The 23,577-nt window shown below is 36.8% G+C and overlaps 3 protein-coding genes and 6 non-coding genes across 9 annotated transcripts; 2 read left to right on the forward strand and 7 right to left on the reverse strand.

The window, feature by feature from the left end:
* Positions 1–94: 94 nt before the first annotated feature.
* Positions 95–21,520, forward strand: LOC108573672 (protein furry). The gene is made up of 44 exons (XM_017936147.1): positions 95–108; positions 279–472; positions 544–728; positions 796–995; positions 1,075–1,284; positions 1,355–1,562; positions 1,641–1,778; positions 1,849–2,083; positions 2,157–2,560; positions 2,643–3,354; positions 3,421–3,591; positions 3,679–3,868; positions 3,953–4,129; positions 4,949–5,095; positions 5,405–5,575; positions 5,636–5,785; positions 5,866–6,035; positions 6,109–6,380; positions 6,466–6,620; positions 6,777–6,940; positions 10,283–10,492; positions 11,862–11,998; positions 13,855–13,959; positions 14,135–14,269; positions 14,354–14,622; positions 14,740–14,866; positions 14,942–15,132; positions 15,224–15,861; positions 15,939–16,104; positions 16,164–16,473; positions 16,539–16,842; positions 16,921–17,429; positions 17,509–17,817; positions 17,897–18,065; positions 18,495–18,667; positions 18,736–18,810; positions 18,933–18,968; positions 19,453–19,626; positions 19,716–19,853; positions 19,943–20,124; positions 20,192–20,384; positions 20,449–20,706; positions 20,769–21,270; positions 21,357–21,520. Exons 1-44 carry the CDS (start codon positions 95–97, stop codon positions 21,518–21,520), a joined length of 9,741 nt encoding a protein of 3,246 aa, XP_017791636.1.
* On the reverse strand, positions 6,917–8,424 carry LOC108573699 (neuropeptides capa receptor-like). Its single transcript, XM_017936176.1, has 4 exons — positions 7,590–8,424; positions 7,286–7,493; positions 7,066–7,187; positions 6,917–6,973 (listed from the first exon to the last, which is right to left on the reverse strand). The coding sequence occupies exons 1-3, from the start codon at positions 8,415–8,417 to the stop codon at positions 7,069–7,071; spliced, it is 1,155 nt and encodes a 384-aa protein (XP_017791665.1). The 5' UTR covers positions 8,418–8,424; the 3' UTR covers positions 6,917–6,973; positions 7,066–7,068.
* Trnaa-agc lies at positions 12,211–12,283 on the reverse strand. Its single transcript has one exon. It is a non-coding gene; the product is annotated as a tRNA-Ala (tRNA).
* Trnaa-agc lies at positions 12,366–12,438 on the reverse strand. Its single transcript has one exon. It is a non-coding gene; the product is annotated as a tRNA-Ala (tRNA).
* On the reverse strand, positions 12,960–13,032 carry Trnaa-agc. Its single transcript has one exon. It is a non-coding gene; the product is annotated as a tRNA-Ala (tRNA).
* Trnaa-agc lies at positions 13,265–13,337 on the reverse strand. Its single transcript has one exon. It is a non-coding gene; the product is annotated as a tRNA-Ala (tRNA).
* Positions 13,418–13,490, reverse strand: Trnaa-agc. Its single transcript has one exon. It is a non-coding gene; the product is annotated as a tRNA-Ala (tRNA).
* On the reverse strand, positions 13,564–13,636 carry Trnaa-agc. The gene has a single exon. It is a non-coding gene; the product is annotated as a tRNA-Ala (tRNA).
* Positions 21,521–21,839: 319 nt separating the features above from the next.
* On the forward strand, positions 21,840–22,643 carry LOC108573698 (A-kinase anchor protein 14-like). Its single transcript, XM_017936175.1, has 4 exons — positions 21,840–21,995; positions 22,057–22,203; positions 22,275–22,460; positions 22,524–22,643. Exons 1-4 carry the CDS (start codon positions 21,840–21,842, stop codon positions 22,641–22,643), a joined length of 609 nt encoding a protein of 202 aa, XP_017791664.1.
* Positions 22,644–23,577: the final 934 nt, after the last annotated feature.

The following is a 23,577-nucleotide window of genomic DNA, read 5'->3' on the forward strand; positions in this document are numbered from 1 at the left end:
ATTAAATTGTTCAAATTTCCATGTACAGAAAGTCAACTATCAAGCTTAATATAATTAAATTAGTGTTCATTGTGGGCATCTGTTACGTTACAGAATGGGGCTTCATCTGTTAGTTTCTACCATGATGCAGAATTACTAGTGTTAGAACTAAGAATATTTCTATAGTAGTAGCTTCTAGATATGGTCATATAAGATATTTATGTTTAAAAACTGTATTTTTATACTTTTACTAAACAAATTAGAAGATTACTCAGTGTAAAAAATTCCCAATGAGCAAGTCTTTTATTTCTATCAGAAGCCTCTGAAGCCAGGGCCATACATGGCGAAGGATTACATGAAGCAGCAGCAGAATCATCTTCTCAAAGTGTACCTGAACCCAATCAAGATTTACTTACTGTTCATGGAGCAACGCAAGGAGAAAGTAGTGATGCTGTTAGCATTCATACTGCCAGTACTTCAGTTTCTGGCAATGGTGAACACACAATTCATACTATTTTTACAAATACAATACAAAATAAATATTGAAATTTATTGGTTTCATAGAATCAAGTTCTAGTAGAGTGAGTGCAATAACTGTGGTGTTACCTTGGGGTGCTCAAAAGGAAACAGTGAAACCACAACAAATAGGAGATATGGATCTACGCCCTGGAGAATTTGTAATGCGTACCTTATTTGCAGAATTCACTTCTCAAGCAGAGAAAAAAATGGAAGCAGTGATGACAGAACATGTAAGTTGCTTATTTATTTGATACCTAATTTATTTATTTAACATTTTTACTAGTCAATGTGTTATAGGAAAAGCCACTTTCAAAAGTTTTACAAAGGGGAGAGGATCCACAATTTGATCAGTTGTTATCTGCATTTGGTTCAGTTGCAGAACATTGTTTGCCTTCTATTTTACGAGCGCTCTTTAATTGGTACGAACGTCAATTAGTTGATCAAGGTAGTGACCAGAAGAAACCTGCTCCTGGTAAAGAAGATCAAAAAGGAAAAAGGTAAAATCAAGTTTTAAATTCGCCTTCTTATTATTACATTGAAAATTATGAAAATCTTAAAATAAATATTTTATTTTAGCATTATGTATACAATAGTGTCAGGAAGTGTAGAAACAGTTGAAAGAAGTGAAGCAGACTTACTTCAAGAACGAAGAGATCTTGCAGTAGAATTTATATTTTGTTTAATGTTAATAGAAGTTTTACGTCAATTACCGTTTCATCCTGGTCATGAAGATTTAGTAACTTACATAGAAAATATAGCTTTTAAGCATTTCAAATACAGAGAAGGGTAAGAAATGATGCAATAAAAATTGTATAAAATATTTAGTGTTTTATAGAAGAGTACAATTACATTGCAGTATTCAAAATGAACCAAATGCAGCAAACATTCATATTATTGCTGACCTTTATGCAGAAGTAATAGGAGTTCTTGCACAATCTCGATTTATGTCAGTTAGGAAACGTTTCATGATTGAATTGAAAGAATTACGTGCTAAAGAACCAGGACCTCATACTACACAGAGCATTATTTCATTACTGATGGGAATGAAATTCTTTAGAGTGAAGGTAATTAAAAAACAAATTATTTTATAACCGTTTTATCATAATTTATGTGTTTGTGTAACAACAAACAATAATTTATAGATGGTACCAATAGAAGAATTTGAAGCCTCATTTCAGTTTATGCAAGAATGTGCACAGTATTTTTTAGAAGTAAAAGATAAAGATGTCAAACATGCTTTGGCTGGCCTTTTCGTTGAAATACTTGTTCCTGTTGCCGCTGTAAGTTTATAATATTGTATTTATAAATGTTTTAACATGTATACTAAACATTCCTTTTTTCATATTTTAGGCTGTAAAAAATGAAGTTAATGTACCTTGTCTAAAAAATTTCGTCGAAATGTTATATTCTACAACATTAGATATGTGTACAAAGTCAAAGCATAGATTAGCTCTTTTCCCTCTCGTGACTTGTTTGTTATGTGTCAGTCAGAAAACATTTTTTTTGCAAAATTGGCATTATTTTTTAGCAATGTGTCTTTCACATTTGAAGAATCGAGACCCTAAAATGTGTCGTGTTGCTTTAGGTATGACTTTTTGTGTAAAAATAGTTATATATAAATAATAATACTTTTAACATTTTTTCCGCTTATTTTGCAGAGGCGCTATACCGCTTGCTTTGGGTATACATGATACGTATTAAATGTGAGAGTAATTCAGCTACTCAAAGTCGGTTACAGAGCATAGTAAATTCCTTGTTTCCAAAAGGTTCAAAGGCAGTAGTACCACGTGACACTCCTTTAAATATTTTTGTGAAAATTATTCAATTTATTGCTCAGGAAAGATTAGACTTTGCAATGCGAGAAATAGTATTTGATTTATTATCTGTGGGTCGACCAGTAAAAATAATTTTAACTCCTGAACGTATGAGTATTGGACTTCGAGCTTTTTTAGTTGTAGCTGATAGTTTGCAACAGAAAGAAGGAGAACCTCCTATGCCCCGTACAATGGGTGTATTGCCAAGTGGTAATACTATGCGTGTTAAAAAGACATTTCTTAACAAAGTAAGTATCATAAATAGTTTTGTATATAGTTTTATTAATTGACAAATATTGCCGATAAAAAATTTGATTTTATAAAATTTAGATGTTAACAGAGGATACTGCAAGGAGTATAGGAATGTCTTCGTATTTTCCACATGTCCGACGAGTATTTGTCGATATATTGCGTGCTTTAGATGTTCACTATGGTAGACCACTGATGATGACAAGTACTCAAAATATGAATAAAGAACCAGACGAAATGATTACTGGTGAACGGAAACCCAGAATAGATCTTTTCCGTACATGTGTTGCTGCAGTTCCTCGTTTAATACCCGATGGAATGACGGGTGCTGAATTAGTAGACTTGTTGTCCCGTTTAACTGTTCACATGGACGAAGAACTTCGTGGCTTAGCATATCAAAGTCTACAAACTTTGGTATTAGACTTCCCTGATTGGAGACAAGATGTTGTTCTTGGATTTACACAATTTCTTGCTAGAGATGTTCAGGATACTTTCCCGCAACTAGTTGATAATGGTTTGAGAATGCTTCTACAACTTCTTACAAGCTGGAAAAATGCATTAGCGAGTCCTAGCATAAGATCGAAAGAACAGTCAGTAGATACTGCAAGAACAAATGCACGTACAGACGGTAGCATTAAAAAAAGTGAATCCGGACAAAAGATAGAACCTGTTTCAAGCGTTTTTCATTTAGTAGAAGGATTTGCATTGGTCATGCTTTGCAATTGTCGACTTTATCCTAGAAGAATAGCTGTTCACATACTGCGTGAAGTTAAACACTTATTAAAAACACTTGGTAAGTTTAATTATACTAGGATATACATTAGTATAAAAATGTTAATAAATACTTATTTTTTTTTAGGAGGCTTAGAAGACGATCAACCTGTAATTGATGTAGTAGATGCTTGTTGCCCGGTAGTTTTAGAGAAATGTTATCACATGTTGCCACCTGCTGAAAAAGCAGCAGCAGCTTCTACTTCCAACGTTGATCTTCAGTGGATAGCTGAAAGAAGTAGTTGTGTATGGACAGCAGGTGATGACAAAATATTTTTTACACAATCATTTAAGTCTTATATTTATCAGATTAGTATAATTATTTAATACACAAAATATTTTGCAGGTCTTCATGATGATACTAGTACAAAGAGTTCTTCTTCTCTAAATCTAAATGGAGCAGATCCATGGGGCAGTTGTCTGTTTGCATTTTTAGAGAAGGATAGAGTACTTACACTGTGCCCTACTGCTGTCGCACATTCGTGGCCTATAGTTTTTACTCGAATAAATTCACTCTTTTCAGTGATCGATCCTACGTAAGACTGTATTAAATTTTTTTTAAATAATACGTATGTTTATAATTGCTCAAAAATAAAAGTTCTTACCCTCGTTTTCTATAGCCCTGTGAATGACAATAGAGCCTCTCTATTAAGAAGTTCAACTGCAGTTCGAAAACCTGTAAATGAAAGAGACATGTATATGCATGTGTGGAAGAATTACTTAACTTTTGGGTACAGAGTTGTTCCACCAGTTCCAAGTCCTGTTGTACGATGTGCGAGTCCAGATCTTAGTCTCAGGTAAGTTAATAATAAAAATCACTGCAGGGACATCAGGATCATATCATATCATTTTACAATATTATTTTAATGACATCGAAATCATTCTGTTAGAACACGAAAGATCAATATACTGTTCGGTGGTGTGTTAGTTACATAGTTCTGAATTTACGTTGTTTGTATAAATCAATGTTAGATTTAAGGTCACATAGATGGTGGAGTTTATAGTTCAATCATTAGAGCTTTAGGCGTATACATATATATATATATAAAAAAAAAAAATCAATTATCAGGTGGAATTAATATTATTTGGTATTAATTGGTGTGGGGTCGTGTCTGCTTATGTCTGTTGTGTACCACGGAAACATTTTATGGATACTGGTGTTTATTTGTCTCGAACGATTCCAATAAAAATTCCAATAGCACTTTGTGAATCATAATAACTTTTGATTATGACATGCATTCTCTGTTGTGGCACGCACGTGGCATTTGTATTTCTAACGACTGATACATTGCAAGAATGTCTAATCTCACATGAATTATGCACATCACCTCCAGGAATCTGTTGTTATACCAGTAACAACAAGGTGTTTTCACACGAAATAGAGGAGCACCAATTTGTACCAAGACGCGCTTTGCACTCGGGAGCGGGGTTCAAGTTCGCACATATATTCTTAAGCGCACATTTCTACGCTTTATTTTTCTGTAACATTCTTTACCTCGCATGCTACTCGTCACTGTCTCGCACATGTACATCTGGACCTTAGAGTAGTAGTTTCTGAGCAGTAAATAATGTTTGATACAAGGAGCATTGGTGGTACACTGTATTGCATACTCTAGTGGTCAGCATACGGTGGAGTTTGGTGTGTTGTGCATGAGTAAGGAGTTGAGTCAGAGCCTGGAGAATCTCGGCGGGGCACAGACCCTGCCGGGTCGCTTCTCCGTTCCGTCCATTTCCGGCATCTACACCAGGCATAAGCGGACCAGGTGAGCCTAATTAACCATTGCGAACGACCATGCTTCGAAGTCACCCGGGATTAAACGGTCGTTGGTAATTTGCACTTATCTTCTTACGAAAACTTTTTCTTTATTTGCAAGTCATTTTTAGCTATCTGATCAAGCCGCTGCCTAACACGAATTTGTACATGTATTTTTATTTATTGCCTAGCCTTACGACCGTTCCCGATCGCTTTAATCGGAAATTATATTTAACGATCGCGCACGATTTATATGTGTCTGTAATGTATCAACTTTCAGAGAGAATGCAAAATATGAAAAATTTCAATTTCCTCGCAGCTCGTCGCCGGATAGTCTGTCTGCTGAACGAGGCGATAACAAATCACCTGGTACAAATGCAAGTCCCGCAGCATTGTACAAATTAACAGTACCTCTATTGAGATGCGAGGTAGTAGATGTTAGAGATGCTGCTGTGCAAGCGATTGGAAAAGTAAACGCCGATGCGTTGAAGTAAGTAAATTATAGGTTTATTTAGCGTGGAATATTACTAACGGTGATTATTATCTTTAGGGATTTAATGGAGGAATTAGTTCCGTATATTCGCGAGGCAGTTGATCGGAAACAGGAAAATATGAGACGTAGAAGGCGAAGAGATGCATTGAGATTGCAACTAGTAAGGGTATTAGAATTGATTGCTGAGTATGGAACATTTGGTATCTGGTTAGTGACGAATTTAATATATTTCTTCAACATTATTTTATACAAGTTATTAAAATAATTATGTTCATATGTTTTTATAGTCCTGCAGTATTAGATCGAGAAACACAATCGCTTCATCCAACGTTTGTCGAGTATATCGATGGTGCTCGTTTGTATCTAGAAAATGAAACTGATAAAGAAGCCCCTGCAGTTCGTGACATTAAATTACATTTCTGTAATTTCATCAGAAAAATGATCAAGAGTTTTTCACGTAAGTATTTTGTATACGGAGAAAACACGTGTGATGATAACATGTTTAAATAATTCATATATTTGCATTTCAGTGGAAACATGTCATACGTTACTTAAAAGGGATTTGAGACGGAACTTGTTCATGTTGTTCGCTAGTTGGGCAGGTCCTTATGGACGACCGCTTGCAACTACATCTTCATTACAGGAAGAAGAAAAATCTTGTACAGAATTACAGCTCTCAGCGTTGCAAGCTATGAGCGGTCTATTATGTTGCGGGCCTTGTTTTAATCCTCAATCACTTTCAGAAGAAGGAGCGATACTATACCAATGGTTAGATCTACTATTAGCCAGCAAGGATGAAAAAGTAAATTTCAGATTATTCACGATTCACGTTTAATATAGATTTTTTAAGGGATTGTCATTTTTACATGTTCAACACAAATTTTCAGATTTATGCCCTCGCTCGAGAAACAGTAGTTTTATTGTTGGAGTGTAACCCCGATATTGGCACCCTTCTCGAATGGGTAGTCGACCGATGTTATACTGGAGCTCCACAAGTAGCTGATGGTTGCTTCCTTGCCTTGGCAACAATTTTTAGCGCAAGGTTAGTAAAGTACTTGCACATTCGTATACATAAATACGTTAAATTACGAAAAGTTTATTTTTAACCGTGATATCAAATTATCAGATAGTACAAAAAGATTCGATCACTCCTCGTTACATAAATATGATACAAAGTGTTTTTAACGTTCTTTTGCAGAGAATATCCTTGTGATCATTATACAAGTATCATAAACGTTACCCTAATGAGTACGGGTTGTCCCCGTGCCCCCGTTCACGACGCAGCACTTCAACTTCTCCAGTTGTTGGATCAAAGGTTTTTCGGGAACGTGGGTCCACTTCCAGCTACAGAACCGGAGACCAGTAAGTTTATAAGATTTGCCCGCTCACTTCGCCCTTCGAACAAGAAATTAATACTACATTTGTATAAGAATCCTTATGTAGTAATATCTTGAAAAATACAATTTTAGTGATATTGATCATATTACGTCTTAAATAGATGTTACATTCTTTACTCTAACATTTAGCTCATGAAATTCTTCCCATGGCTCAGTAAATACAATTGCATGACGACGTGTCGTTCCCGAAGTAGGCCGTGTGAAGCTCGAAACTGAGGATAAATATAATTTTCTTAAATCGATTACTGCTATCCACAAAAACAACAACTACCAAAGTTAACTTTATCCTACCGGTTTCATGTGTACTCACCATTTTGTGTTCCTTGATTCGACACTTGTGTTACAGTCACATTTTTCCGGTGAAATCGTTTCAAGAACATAGATCGTATCGCTCTCCGAAAATTCTGTCCCGTTGCGCAATATAGGATAAAATTAATCCCAAAGTTTGTATTGAACAACAAGTTACAAACTTGTTGCGCCATCTCGACCGATCGAGGTGCATTATTATCCTCCTGAAACTATGTTTTTTTACATCGAATATTTACGAAGAGATCGCACATAACGCAAGAAACATGAAATATCCCATATTTTATCTATCTATTCAACACACGTACATGTAAAAAGGCGTGAATCCTCAGAACGTAAGCAGGCAGATTGAAGCAGAGGAATGCGCTGGAGACGACGAGCAGCATCTTGGTGATCTTCGTTTGCGCCAAATTGTTCCGGAAGTTTTGCACGCACGGCTGTCTCTCTTTCACGATGCGCGGTTCGTTGGTCAGAGATTTTCTAATTTTGATATGTCTATAGATAGCCCGTGCAATCAGCACGTTCAGGATAATGATCACCGTGAATGGTATCGCGAAAGTTAGTACCGTGTCGATCACATTGTAAACGATCGCCCAAGATTCCAGTCCCTCCGCCAAATGGCACTCGGTCACGTTTCCCTTTTCGTTATGTTGTAACCGCGGTGCAGAAAACCATAAAACCGGACTGCACAGAATAACACCCAATACGGTCAATATAGCGACCGTTAGTTTTGCCCTGGCGACGGTACACATCGACTGCCGATAGAGTGGATATTGCACAGCTATAAACCTCTCAATGGTGAACGCAACTACGAGCCAAACGCTCATGAAGCTGCAAAGTGTAGTTAGGTAGATGAAAAATTGGCAGAAACCTGGTCGATTGAACAAGCCAACTTCGACCATGTTCAACCAGACAACGAAAACCGATATCAAGAAACCTGTGTCGCTTATAGCTAATGCACCGAGATAAATACTCGACGAGTATTGACAGAGTTTCGTTCCAAAGAACACGATCACCGAGAGACAATTTCCCAGTGAACCGAAGTAGACGAGCATGGGGGTGTAATATAATTGGACGCTACGTAATACGTTTTCTGTTAGGTCGAGCTCCACTAGGTCTCTTTGTGCGTGGACCATTTTCGCGCGATGATTTCAGACAAGGAGGGTCATCGATTTTGATCGGCGCGGCGGCAGGATGCGTTCGCGGTTCACGCGTCACGTTCGACAAATATTTTTACGTTTTCGTTTTTCATCAACTGACATCCCACAGATGCGAATACATTTTCAAACGATTTATATCTTCCACGTGCAGCATATTAAACCTGCTATTTTTCAATTTGTAGAAAACCTTCGAAGCGATGTGAAACAAAAACGATGTGTATTTTGTGATATTCTAAGATATAGAATAATCTGACGATAATTGTCGAGAAATATCACTTGAGAGAAAATCATCGAACTTTTTAAAAATGTATTCTTCGTAAATTGAAATTGTACTTCTTGTTGTTCGTTTGTACTTTATCATTATCGCGACGAACGATACTTTTCATTCGTTTGTATCGATATGTCTTTTTATTTTAAATTCGTCCTTTGTGTTTTATTAGATTTCTTTCAATTTGCATTCAGTGTACGCGGTCGAATTGTTTTCGGTCTCTTCGTGCAATCTATCGAATTCCATCAACCGCGAACAGAAGCGGACGAAGTTTGTTTAACGTTCTATGAAAAACTGTGCTGGAGTGTTGCCAAACTCTCTTGACGTCTTCAAAGGTTGATGAAGAAGTCCATCTTTTATTACAGACCCTCGAAGCTTATAATCTCACTCGCGCAAAATTCAGTATAATCTCGAGTTAGAATATTCCGCGAAACTTTCGATCACCGCCGCACTCGACGAGCATTTAATCTGCAATTTAATCCCAAACTTTACTCGTAATTTGTTAATTCATTTATCTCCTGTTAATTATATATTCGTATTAATTTCAAACGAACACGATTTACTATAATTTCATTTTACAATATTAAACGAAGAAACTTCTTTTTTTTTTTAAACAATCTTTTACTTCAATTATTTCAACACTTTTTTCTGCCACAATTCTACGGTGAAAGTCATCCACGCAGTTCACTTGTTCATGATGTCAGTTCCAAGTTATATTAACTCTCGAACAAAAGTTATGAATAGAAATACGAAAAATGAGAAGTTTTTCTTAAATTTTTATTATCCTCTTTCTGCGTATTTTTTTATTATTCTTGCTGTTTCAAACGCAAAGTTAAGTAGTATACATCGGGATGCCGGCTCGACTATTTCTGCATGGTGCATCGGCAACCGTTCCTGATAAAGTCCAATGCATCTAGCTTCTGCGCACCAAGCCGATATACATACGAATTCTCGCCGGTTACGTGAAACCCGTCGACAAAAAAATGATAAGCTTTTTATTTATCGTCGAATTGCGATGTGTAATGCACAATGTCACGCGGCGATTAAGCGGTTCTATCACTTCGAATAATCGTTTTAAAAAAAATGTCACTCTATCCGCGCACGCACATTTTATTCAGACGGTACTCGGGAAACGTACTTGTCCTCGGTTTCTGCAATTTCATTCCGATTCTCAGAATCGACCGATTTTTCCAAACAAAAATCTATTTTTATTTAATATCCGAAATTTAATATAGAACAAAAGCCGCGATGTTTTCCAATAAAATTTCCGCGAAGAAGAGATATTTCGCATAACGGAGTACTCTTTTTTTTTTCTTTTTTCTATTTTTCTTGTTATTTAATCCGAATTTAAAACTAGCTCGTTCGATCGATTCTTTCAAAAGTGTCTCACAATTGAATTAGCGGTTCATTTTGTTGAAATACCACGATAATAACGTGGTATATCGAACATCCATTATACTCAGCCGTTTCCTCGAATACGCCGGAGCTGTTACATAGTTACCGTTTAAATTACTTTCAGAGTTATATTGGCGCGAAGCACAGTCTGTAATAATTCCATCGGTTCTTGTTTTAGGTCAGGATGACCCTGTTGGCGGTTCATCAACCACGGCTACTTCTGCACCGGGGCAACAAAGTAATCCTATCGGCGGAATGTCCTCGAGTGGTACAATTAGGGGTGGCACCCTTGACGTACTTTTATCGACCACGTATTGTCGCAATCAAATGTATCTTTCTCGTCAGCTCGCTCAGTTGCATCCGGAGTTAACGATGCCTATGTTCAGCGGTAAGTTTCCTTTGCGTTGCAACGAAAATGTTTTCTTTTCTTCAACCTAAAGGTTCAAGAGCCTTTTTCAGCAATAAAAAGTACCCTTTTTTACCATTCGGTGTTATTGGTTCGTTCCAATTAATTTTTGTCAGCCCTTTATGTACGTGGGTTGTAAATATCGAATAGGAAACGATTATCGTGGAGTAAGTAGCTTAGAAATATTGAAGGAAAATAATTTAGTAACTTCGTAAGAGATAATCGGTCAAATTATATTCATTTTCTTCATTACTGGAAAAATGTATGAAAGAAAAAGGAACGATGTTTCGTTGGATTAATGTATGTGGTAGTACGTCTTCATTTATTGTAATTTATATCGTCCATCCTTCGTTAGATGTATATTAATCTCCGCAGGAGAAGTTCGTGGATGATGAATCCATGTGATATTAATTTTTTGCAATCTCGAATGATGCACAACCCTCTTATAATTTTACCGGTGAAAATTTTCAACTCTCATTAGCTACTTTCCTTCGAAGAATTTTTTTTTCATTAGTGAAACGTAATAAAATGCGAATAAAAAAATGACGTAAATATTTTCTCATTTATTTTTTTATTTATTTTGAATTATTTAAAAAAATTCTTTTCGTTATTCGAATTATGTTTCTCAATTACGATAACTGGTAAAAATATTGGAATAACGAATACTGTTGATAAAATTATACAGTCGTTTGTTCGTTTCCATTTTACAATGTTTATCGTGTACAGCATTGTAGGCGGACTTACATTAGACAGCTCAAACCTTTTGCTAGCAGTCAGCTAGAAATAATTCATCCATTTATAACTCAGCCTAATACCTCTTTCTCCAGTTTACTTTCTATATTTGCATTGAAAATATACTTTGTCGCACCAATTTCAAGCACCGTTTCCAATGTACAGTGATAAATGGTATTATTGAATAGAACTCGAACGACACCCTACACGTATTAAATACAAGCTCCTTTGTTTGATAACTATCTTGATACTTGTTAATTGAAAATCAAGTACAGAGCTTCACTATCCGTTACATCATTTTACAATACACTTGCTAAGTGATGTAGCAACGTAGCTTACAAATATGATAAAAATTGTCAACATCGATGTTATTATTGAACATCGTTAAATTAATTAAGATAACACTTTTATCAATCAATTAACAGCAAGCAAGTGTTGAACATTTCGATCAATTCAATGATAAAAATATGCAAAGTCAGTAATCTGTTTTAAAGGTAGCGATGAAAGTGACCTAAATACCGCATTGCGAGGCCGTAGTAAATCAACCGATACCTTACCGTAGGAAGCAATCAACAAAGAAACGATACTAATACATTTCTGTATCGTGTATCATTTTCAGAAATTACACACAGATTTCAAACGGCTAGAAGGGAGGTTCGGCAATTATTGCTTCAATATTTGCTGCCCTGGTTGCACAACATGGAATTGGTGGATCCAAATGTACCACCACCCTCCAATCCGTTGAGTTATTACCAAGTAGGTGTACAGATCGTTTATTAAAAATCAGAAAATAATCCCACCTCCGTTTGCAATTGGTATTAAAATTAATTTTTTTTTAATAACAATATTGATAGTTCACAGATGTAAAATGGTATCAATATCGGAAAGAATACCGTAGGGATGTAAACTGTTATATATGTAGAATAGGAAAAAATAATTTTTATTTAATTGTTTAAAAAAAAAATATTTGGAGGCGCCGGGCATCGATCCCGGTACCTCTCGCATGCTAAGCGAGCGCTCTACCATCTGAGCTACGCCCCCTTCGATCTGATTTATCTCAAGTACCATTCTAGAGCAGCAATCTGATCCAGTTTTAGTGAAAGGATCAAAAAGAAAAATATTTTGGAGGCGCCGGGCATCGATCCCGGTACCTCTCGCATGCTAAGCGAGCGCTCTACCATCTGAGCTACGCCCCCCTTTAATTGACACTCTTTGAAAGATCGTTTTCAACGTGAAAACGAGGGATCTCTAGATGAAGATTCATAATTCAGTAGTACAGCTTAGGAGATGTCAGACGCTAGTTCTAAGAACTCGTCTGACTGCTCTAGTGCCTCTTTCGTACTACTTGGATGATACTTAGGTACCATTTGCAGCTTCTTTAGCTCGTGTTTTACAATGCATATGCAACGTATCGACAATTTAAACAATTTATGAATTATTTAAATGCAATTTATATTAAACATATTTCATGTACCATTCGTGTTATTCTACTAGCTGCTAGAATTTTTTCTAACACGTTTTCAAACTGGGGATTGATGTTACTCTTTGAGAAGGATAGACTTTGTTAAATAAATAAAATAGTCACGATGATTGTTAAAATTCTTTAATAATGACACGATTGATAAAAAAATGCTTCAACTTCGTTGTTAACAAATCTTTTTAGAAACATAGGAGAAATGAAAAAAAAAATTTCATAGAATATGCAAAAAAAACCTATTGGAGGCGCCGGGCATCGATCCCGGTACCTCTCGCATGCTAAGCGAGCGCTCTACCATCTGAGCTACGCCCCCTTCGATTTGGTTTACTTGAAATGTCATTCTTAAGATGCAATGTGATCTAGTTTTAGTCAAAGGATTGAAAAACAATTTTTCGAGACGCCGGGCATCGATCCCGGTACCTCTCGCATGCTAAGCGAGCGTTCTACCATCTGAGTTACGCCCCCTTCGATTTGGTTCACTTGAAATGTCATTTTTACAGTGCAATGTGATCTAGTTTTAGTCAAAAGATTAAAAAAAAATTTTTTGGAGGCGCCGGGCATCGATCCCGGTACCTCTCGCATGCTAAGCGAGCGCTCTACCATCTGAGCTACGCCCCCTTCGATTTGGTTCACTTGAAATGTCATTCTTAAGGTGCAATGTGATCTAGCTTTAGTGAAAGGATTAAAAAGAAAATTTTTGGAGGCGCCGGGCATCGATCCCGGTACCTCTCGCATGCTAAGCGAGCGCTCTACCATCTGAGCTACGCCCCCTTCGGTATTGCATACGTCATTTTGTTATTGCAATATAATCCATTTTTGGCTAAAGGACCAAAAGAATGAATCCTGGAGGCGCCAGGTATCGATCCTGGGACCTCTCGCATGCTAAGCGAACGCTCTACCATCTGAGCTACGCCCCCTGTGGTTTCTTTTGTCTTAAGGGTTGTATTTATTTCCAATTTTTTTACTCTTTTTTTTTTTAATAGACTTTTTATATCAATTTTGATTAAAAATGATATTTTGTTAACAATTTTCTTGTGTAAATTTCTTGAATACACTAACATTTCGTTTAAATCATCCCCTGTTATACTTGTCGACAAATATTTTGAAATTTATTATAAAATATTTGTTTGATCAGTATTATGCTACTGATATGTCGCGCGGTGGAGCACGCAGAGAGGGTTGGGGCAGTGCCGAAGCAACGGAAATGGTGTTGAATAACTTGTTTTACATAACTGCCAAGGTACCGTGTACAACATATCGCTGCATAGCACTGATAGTGGCATAATTGAAAAAAATAAAAATCGACATTTTTTGAATTATTTAAAAAATTTTTTAAATTATATTACTATCAATGCCAAGCAACGATGTAACGTGGTTACCTGTAACAGTATAGTAACAGGAATTTCATTATACAGTTCTCTGATGAACATCCTAAAGAGACGGAAGAACTTTGGGCAACTTTATGTGGCTGTTGGCCCAACAATCTAAAAGTTATCATTCGTTATTTAATTATCGTCTCGGGAATGGCACCGCAAGAACTCTTGCCATATGTACGTAATTGTTGGATCAGAAAATTTCATCAGAAAATTCATCGTTTTTGTTGATATCATTAAATCATTGATTATATATTTTAGGCAAAACGCGTTGTATTGTACCTAGCAAGAGCTCGACCAGATCGTTTAGTGGACGAGATGATGACTGAATTACAGACAGTCGAAACTTTGAACTGTTTGATCGAAAGAACCGAAACTCCTCCATTCTATAGATTGACTAGCATGAGGAAAGCTTCCTCTCACAGCGATGCTCCTGTTGCCGATCCTGGTAATCCACCGCGCGATTTGGGAGTCGAAAAAGGTACCATTCATACCAAAAGACACTCGGGCGAGGATCCTGTTAAAACCGGGTATGACTTTTACTAATTAATATCGATATTCTAAATTTTCACGATTTTTAACTGTTCTTTTTAGAAAAATTTAACACTTATTTGATTTATAAATATTTTTATATTTTTTATTCCTAGTTCTAAATCTGATACCGCATTACGGGCGCTCGCTGGATTTCAAACCCCAAGGGCGGAAAAAACAAGGACTGCGAGCGGTCCGCCAGTTCTTCCGGATGATTTGTCCACTCCTACGACAGAAGCCGAGGTTCATTGATTGATTTATTGACTTTATAAACTTCACGCGACATCCCTTTACCCCCTATTTCGCGCCTGATTTCAGTTGACTACCGACGAATCTTGTTATGGTACACGGAACGGACCTGCTGGAGTAAATGGAAAGATTTCATGTGGTGGAGAAAAGTTTGATATTCCTCAGCCACATCCTCTACCGATGCCCGAGTACGGCGGATACTTTGCGCCTTTAACAGAGTATCTACCAGATAGTTCACAACCTATAAGTGGATTCCATAGGTGGGAGACCTTGTTGTATATAACATGTACCATCCGTCTTGGACGTTTAAAAAATTGTTATTACTGTTACAATTATTATTGTAATTTTCAGATGCAACATTGCCGTTATGCTGCTCACTGATGTTATCGTTGATGGCATACAACTTGACTGGGCTATTCATGTTCCTTTAATGTTGCATATAGTTTTCCTTGGCTTGGATCATTCAAGACCTCTCGTAAGGGATCACTGTCGTTGTCTTTTGTTAAATCTATTGGTCGTCCTCGGAGATCATCGCGATCATCTCGGCGTAGCGCGGGTATTGTTGGCATCGAAAACTGAACAATTGGGCTTAGGTCTTTCTACGCCAGCTTTGCCGGTACTCGAGCACAACTTCACCGAAGTTGATCCAGAGTTTGACAGTTATCTGTACGGTCCACCACCAGCACCACCTCCTACAACGCCTCCTCCATCATCTTCGCCACCACCACCCTCTTCTTCTCCCCCTCCTCCACCCCCACCTCCACCGCCGCCACCACCACCACCTCCGCCACCTGAATCCTCTACGTTCAATTCAGCTCCTCCGCCACCACCACCTCCTCCTCCTCCACCGCCACTTCCACCTTCTAACAGTGGAACACCTACCCATTCGCCTATTCCTAATTCGACATCTACTCCTCCCTTATCAATGAATCACGTAAATCAATCAGTCATGGACAATTGTAAGGATTATTCGAATTCTCATGGATATGGTGAGAAATTAACATTTCTTTGAGTTTATGTATTGTTAGTTATGCAAGTAATTAAGAGAACAATGTTAATGCTATAGAGTCATCTGTGTGCAACAATTGGTCTGCAACATCAGGATCAACAAGCACTGTGCCACCTGTTATTGTTACACCAGAAGATGCAAATAACTGGGTTGGTCCACAACCAGGCCCAAACATGCCAATCCAAGATGTGATCAAATCTTTGATCAATTTCTTAGCATCTAGGTATGTTTATATTTGTGTCAATACCTTTTCAAAATTTATAAATGCAATTTTTTTAATAGGATAAATCAACCCTTGTGGAATTACGAGGACATGACTGCTAAAGTGTGGTGGGTTCGCAGTGCTGAACAACTGACAGTATTATTGCGACACGTATTGCGGGTTTTTAGAGATTCTTTGCCCCACGCACTAGTTAGTCAACGATGGGCGCAAACCGCGTTGCAATTAGGTCTATCCTGTTCATCTAGACACTATGCAGGGAGATCTCTTCAAGTATTCAGAGCATTACGAGTTCCTATTACTTCTCGAATGTTATCTGATATTTTGTCTAGATTGGTAGAAACAGTCGCTGAACAAGGAGAAGATATGCAGGTAATAATGTTATTTTTTTAAATATTTTTACAGTAATTAATTATGTTATTTTATATATTTTACAGGGCTATGTGACAGAATTGTTACTAACTCTTGAAGCTGCTGTCGACTCGTTAGAATCTGATTTCCGACCTCTAGATTTTATGAAGGAAATATTTAAATCAACGCCAAATTTGAATAATAAAGATCCAGCTTCGGGTGGTTTGATTGGTGGCAAACGAAGTCCAGGAGGAGGCAATGGATATCCAGCTGGTCCACATATATTTTCTCATTTAAATCAAGGCGGTCATACAAGAAGTACCAGCTACTCGGTTAGTTATTGTATGAAAAAATCAAGTGGCGGAAATTCAGCAGCAAGTGAAATAAAAGGTTTGTATCATTTGTACACTTTAATAACGATTTATAAGTAAACTATGATGCATAATGTATTTCTAATATTTTTTATAGAATTAGATAACAGGTGCAACAAATATCCCAATTCTAATCTTTCACGATCGAGATCAGCTCAATCTTTGAAATTATTGGGCGATTCAGCGACACAGGACGATAAAATGACTATTTTAGCACAATTGTTTTGGTTATCGGTATCCTTGCTCGAATCAGACTATGAGCATGAATTTCTTTTGGCACTGAGATTGCTTAGTCGTGTATTACATAGATTACCCTTAGATCGACCAGATGCTAGAGATAAAGTTGAAAAATTGCAGCAGCAATTAAGATGGAATTCATTTCCTGGTGTACATGCATTATTATTGAAAGGATGCACTAGTCCAAACACATATGAACCCGTCGTAACATTATTATCTCAATTCACTCCGCTATTGGATCTACCTGTCGTTGATCCTACTCAAAGTCTTGCGTTTCCAATGAACGTTGTATCATTACTTCCCTATATGCTTCTGAATTATGAAGACGCTAATGAATTGTGCATCAGGAGCGCAGAAAACATTGCACAGGTAGCTAACATACATATATAATAGGAACTTCACATCTCCTATTGTGAATAATAAATGTATAATATATTTTTATTTATAGGTGAGTGCTGAAAAAGGAAAGAAATTGGAAAACTTGGGTACCGTGATGACATTATATAGCCGGCGTACCTTCAGCAAAGAAAGCTTTCAATGGACTAAATGTGTCGTCAAATATCTGTATGACACATATGCTCACCTCAGTTTCAATATGCTTGCTTTCCTGGTAGAAGTACTGGAGAAAGGTCCAGGAAGTGTCGCGTTACCTGTGCTTAGTATTATACACTGTATGTTACATTACGTTGATTTAGCTTCGCAAGCTGCGCAACCAATTAACACGGAACTACTCAGAGTGATTTCAAAATACGTTGAGGTATGATGAAAAGCCTATTTTAGTAGTAGACAAGCTATAATATTTTTGCTAGCTTATTTTTACTATAATGTAATGCTAGGGTCCCCATTGGAAAGAAGCCCTTAAAATATTAAAACTGGTAGTCACAAGATCGTCAACTTTAGTAGCACCACCTACATCAGTGCACGGTTCATCTTGGGAATCTTCAATAGCATCTCCACATCCAAGTTTCACCGATACCGAGATATTTACCAAAAAAGAATTACCCGGTAAAATAATACACCTTAAGATATAATTTGCATGGAAGTGAACGTTGAAAATTATTAAGTTTTGTTTTTCCTCTTACAATGCGGAACACGCTCACTGCATGGATTGCTTATCTGATGATGCTCAGGTTGCGATAAAAATAATAATAGAAATAGGCTGTAAATTGTTCACGAAATATAGTTACTATTTTTTTAAACAAAATTTCTTACAATCATGTAGTTCCCTTGAAATGAACCCAAATTTTTCGAATTTTTTAAAATTTGTATTGTTTTATACTTTAAATGCATTACCTCTTTTCAACTTTCGAATATGTAATTTTAAAGGAAGGTAAAACAAGTGCTTGTTAAAATGTATTACTAACTTGTTAAGTGTTGCTAATCTTTATATTAAAAGTTTGTCAAATTTAATTGTTACGTTTCATTTATGAATAGGGAGAACTATGGATTTCACATTCGACTTATCACAAACCCCGGTAATCGGTAGACGATGGTTAATACGCCAAGGCGTTGAAGAAAAGTCGCTTAGTTCTCCTCGGTGTTCGTTATCTCTTTCACCAGCTGATAGTAATGCGGTTTCTGGTTGGAAAAGACCATGGATGTCACAGGTAAATTAAAAAATATTGAATAATATAAAATATATAAATATGGAATATTTTTAAAATTTGTGTTTCAGGGTCGTGTTAGAGAATGCCTGGTAAATCTTCTAACAACATGTGGTCAACGTGTTGGATTACCAAAGAGTCCATCTGTAAGTTTTTATTTAAACTGGAAATTTTTTTTAAAATTTGTGTGTGTTACATATTTCACTTGAATAGCTTTCTAACAAGAGCCGTATCTTTGAACTGACTCTGGTTATGTACATCTTTTTAGGATGAACACATTAGTTCAATGACATTATATAGCAAGGTAACAGGTTTCTTTAAAAAGCAGTCTGCACTCATTATCACAAGAGTAAAGAAAACATTTGTTTATACTCATATGTGATGTCCAATCGATACAACTATATTCACGCTTTCATACGCTTTGTACAAATGACTTGACTTGCACAAAATTTTGAAAACAGAAGGAAAGTTATTCTCATTTTCGTAGGACTATTAATGCGCAGTAGATTTTTGTGTAGCATGTTAATCGTATAAAAAACGGCGTATCAAAATACAATGTACGCGTGCATCGTTGTAATTATTATATTACCGCTATGTCAGTTGTTGAAACGGGACATACGTACGACAATTCGGTATTAAACACGTAAATGCACAATAATCGCTAAAGTTCACAGCATTATCACATAGTAAAGAGAAAAATTGAAATGTTGTGTCAGTTAAGGATCCTGTTGCTGTTTCTTTCCTATGTTTCTATTCTGTTAACTAAAGACAAATGTTTTGTAATGCAGGTAATATTCAGTCAAAGTTCAGATTTAATGGAAAGACAATCATCCATGGCTTCCTCAACGGAAGAAGTTTCTGGCGCAAACAACGATTTGAGCGGAGGCTCTAGAAGAGATGATGAACAATTTGGTGTATTTAAAGATTTTGATTTCCTTGAATATGAAAGCGAAAGTGTTGAAGTAAGTATGTCAATTAAGTCTGCTCACTTATATATAATTTATTTAACTTAACATATATTTTTAATTAAAACATTTTTCATCTTTTACAGGGTGAAAGTACCGATAATTTCAACTGGGGCGTGAGGCGTCGTCCTCTGAGCGAAGGGGAAGAAAGAGAACCAAGTCTGAGACAATTTGAAGAGAGTTTAAGTGAAAAGACTCAATCATCTAGTAAACATACCAGTCGGGTAAGTAAAATAGTGATTTATTTGGAATGGTTAGAATAAAATAGTAGTAATAACAATACAATCATATTAAATACATATTAAAATGATAGCGCGGTGTTGCGGAAGAGTCGTCAGATGATGAGGCTGGTTCAGAATCACCTTTAGACGAAGTACCAGGTGGATCTGGAACCGGACAAGAAGTAAACAATATTCCGGGAATGTTCCCACCGTCGTCTCTTTCTTTAATACCTAGTCGTACACGCCATGATTCTTCGACAAGGTCTGACACATCGTAAGTTTCTCGTTGAATCATATCAAAGGCATGTTTAATTGATTTTTGTTTGTCATTTCGTATGCAGCGGCTCTAGCGCAGGAGATTTAGGAGATGTAACACCCTGCAATGCATCGCCGAATTTGTCAGCGTTAATGCCTTTTAGACAAGTTGTGAGGGACGACGCAGAAGAAAATTGGCGACAACAAATTCAAAATCTCATCCCGCAATCTCTGTACAATCCTTTGGACTTTTTCCAACTACTGAGCAGAATCCTAAGGGTAACCATATTAATCTAATTTACGACTTAGTATTAATAATAATATTTTCTATTATTACTACCAGGATGTAAGCGGTAAATCTGTTACTCTTACACGAGAAGCTAGTGCCTTATTGTGTAACGGCAGTCCTGCCTCGACTCAATTAGGCTATCATTTATCTAGTCACGCTGAACTACTTAGTTCGAAAGCTGAACCACCTTTCATTTGGTTTTCGATGGCTATTTTCGTGAATCAAAGATGGAACGAATCTTTACGATTTGGAATGTTAGAAATTCAAGAACATTTTGAAACATTTCTCGACAAAAAAGATCATGCCACTGAAGTAAGTATTTACTTGTTAAATGTACAAATCAAATTTTGTCATTAACACGTGATTTTCCGTAGTGCTTGGAAGCAGTTAAAGCAGCTGCAAAACTTCTAGCATTAGGTGGAGGTCACACCACAGAGGCAGGCCTTGAAGAGATGCTCTTAGACTTAGGCAGAGCACTTTACAAGCTTCACCTTCAACTGCTGTTATTAATCGAAGCTTCAAACAAGATGCTGAGTACTCTTATGAATGCTGTAAGGAATGTACAAATTCCTCTTCAAGATATATCTGCAGAGATTGCAAATATGAAGATTGCTCTGAGTAGAGCACTTGAAGAAAGTACAGAGAGCGAAAGAGGAACACCAACTCCAACACCTAGTCCTAGTCCTTTGCCCGGCACTGGTGCTGTAGAAGAAGTTGCTCGTGTCGCGGAATTACTTAGAAATGCACGATGGTGTCCCGCTCTTGAAGCTGTAAGACTACATAGAGCTCAGTGGCCAGGAGATCCTTTTCATGATGACGATGACGTAACGACTGCTGTTAATATGTATTGCAAATACTTAGGGCTAGATAGATCTGGTAATTTATTAAACCATATTTTAAATCATATAAAAATAAATAAGCATCGAGATTAACTATCGAATCTTACTTTCTTTCTTTTTTAGATATTTTTGTGGTTACACGAAAGGACGATGAAATGTCAGAGATATTTAGTAGATTAATGGAAAGCTTATTCCAAGTTTTAGCAGCTGTTACAGGCTTGGAAGCGTCGACAAAGGCAGCACGGTCTCAACATGATCATCCTAATAACTCGAAGAGCGACTGTTAACTTGACATAAATTTTAATAATATATCGTATTCTAGACAGTTATTCGTCTAAATTCAAGTCTTCGTATAATTTAATTGTATCGTGCGTTTTATTCGTGTATCTTGTATACAATCATAGGCGTATGTATGTATGTATGTATATCGCGAAGTAATCGTCATAGGAATTAGAGAAACACGCACGAGCGGAAGCACGAAGTCGTCGATTTTGTCGTTTCTTTTTTTAACACGAACGCAATGACGTATGTATGTAAGTTCGATGAAATAAATTTTCGAAAGCTCGAAGAAAATATTGTTTTCTACGACTTCCACATCCTGTAAATATGATTGTACAACAGCGACGCTCAGCATATAATATTCAGCCTAAAAATTTGGCCTATTGTCACCATCCTTATCAATATTATCGTACTGTGACAGATTTCATTAAAAGATTCGTTGATCAGACACTTTTGAAGGCATTCAAGATAATCGAAAACATGGTTTGCAAGAAAACATGATTAATTTTATAATCGTAGAATTTATAAATGCAAAATTTAATAGGGCGAATTAACTTTCGACGAGCGATCTGGCGTGACTACACGAAAATTAGGCTACTTCGGTAACGACTGGCCTACATGTGGAAGTTTTAACACACGAAACGGTCTAGAAAGTGTAATTAACGAAATGGAATCATGGAATGCATTATCAGTAAAAATTCTATGAATCTATCTAATCCTGATAAATCTTCAGACGAGTATTTTTATACAGTGTTTCTCTAGGCTTTGAAGGATTGGATGTTTCATGTAACATTCATTGGTCTTCGATACAAGCACACTGTCGAAGTTTGTACTTATCAAGTTCTTTGGAGTGTACCCACTCCAGCATACCCTGAACCACAAGTCACAGTCAGTGTATATTTCCACATAGCACAAACTCGGGTTTATCCACCTCAATTTCCTGTCGATGTAAGTCATCTTTACTTCAAATAACAATCAACCAATCTTAACATTCTATACGTATATCCCTAGGTTACATACGTTTTCGAAGGGCATCACGTTTCACATTCCTTAAACATGATTTTCAGGCCGAAATGGCTCTACGATATCTTAGATATGAAAACAATGATGTTCAAAACTTTTAATTTTTAATAAATCCAATACGTTTTCCTTAATGTCACTTACAAATATAAAATACGTAAATTTCAATCGAAACTCACAGCTCCTACTGGTTCAAAATTTACCTTTGAATACGCAAAGCACTGAACAAAAGTAAACAGTAACGAGTTCAAGAGGCATATGTGAAATGTCGTAAAAGTGAGGGTGTCGTATTCGTCCGAAATGGGCGCACGCCTGGTGCACTCTGGTTGAGTGCCAGACGTGGGTTTACTTCAATTGGTCAAGCAATAAGGGCAGGTGACAGCCACAAAGGAAAATACAGCTACAATTGCTATTGTTTTTGGTAAGTCTTACACCGTTCGTAACTACCGACAGCCATCAAAACTTCGTCAATATATTTTCAAGTTCAATAACTGATTTTCTCAGCTGGTAAAAGTCATCGATTTTCCCTGTTATAATTTATTTCCTCAAAAAAAAAAAAAAAAAAAAAAAAAAAAAAAAAAGAAAAAAAGGAAAAAGGGAGCAATTTCAAATAGTCTCTCCCGCGGAGCATACGTGCCGCGCACTTGTCGCTTCGAAACAATCTATTTAAATTTCCATCATGCACACCGAGGAGGTGTAAACCGTGCGTTGGTCTTTCGGACGGTTTTACTGTTTTTTACACGCCATTCGGTTTCGGTGATACCCACCACGACAAATAGAAGACAATTTCAAAACCTGAGAGGGATTTCACCGAGACTCTTGTGCACATGGTGGTCGGATGACACTGGGAGGTCTGTGTTTCTCGGCAGGAGCCTGGAATATCGACAACCACGTGTCGAGCATATCTGACTCTATCCACGCGTCGAGTACATACCCCTTTAGCTTCACCAAATTGGGTAGTAATGTTTGTCAACGTGTACATTAACGAGACGTTTACATACTACATCAAATTTACACGTTATATTCAACGGATGATTAATAAACA

Source organism: Habropoda laboriosa, unplaced genomic scaffold (assembly GCF_001263275.1).
Source record: "Habropoda laboriosa isolate 0110345459 unplaced genomic scaffold, ASM126327v1 scaffold151, whole genome shotgun sequence".
NCBI classification, from domain to species: domain Eukaryota; kingdom Metazoa; phylum Arthropoda; class Insecta; order Hymenoptera; family Apidae; genus Habropoda; species Habropoda laboriosa.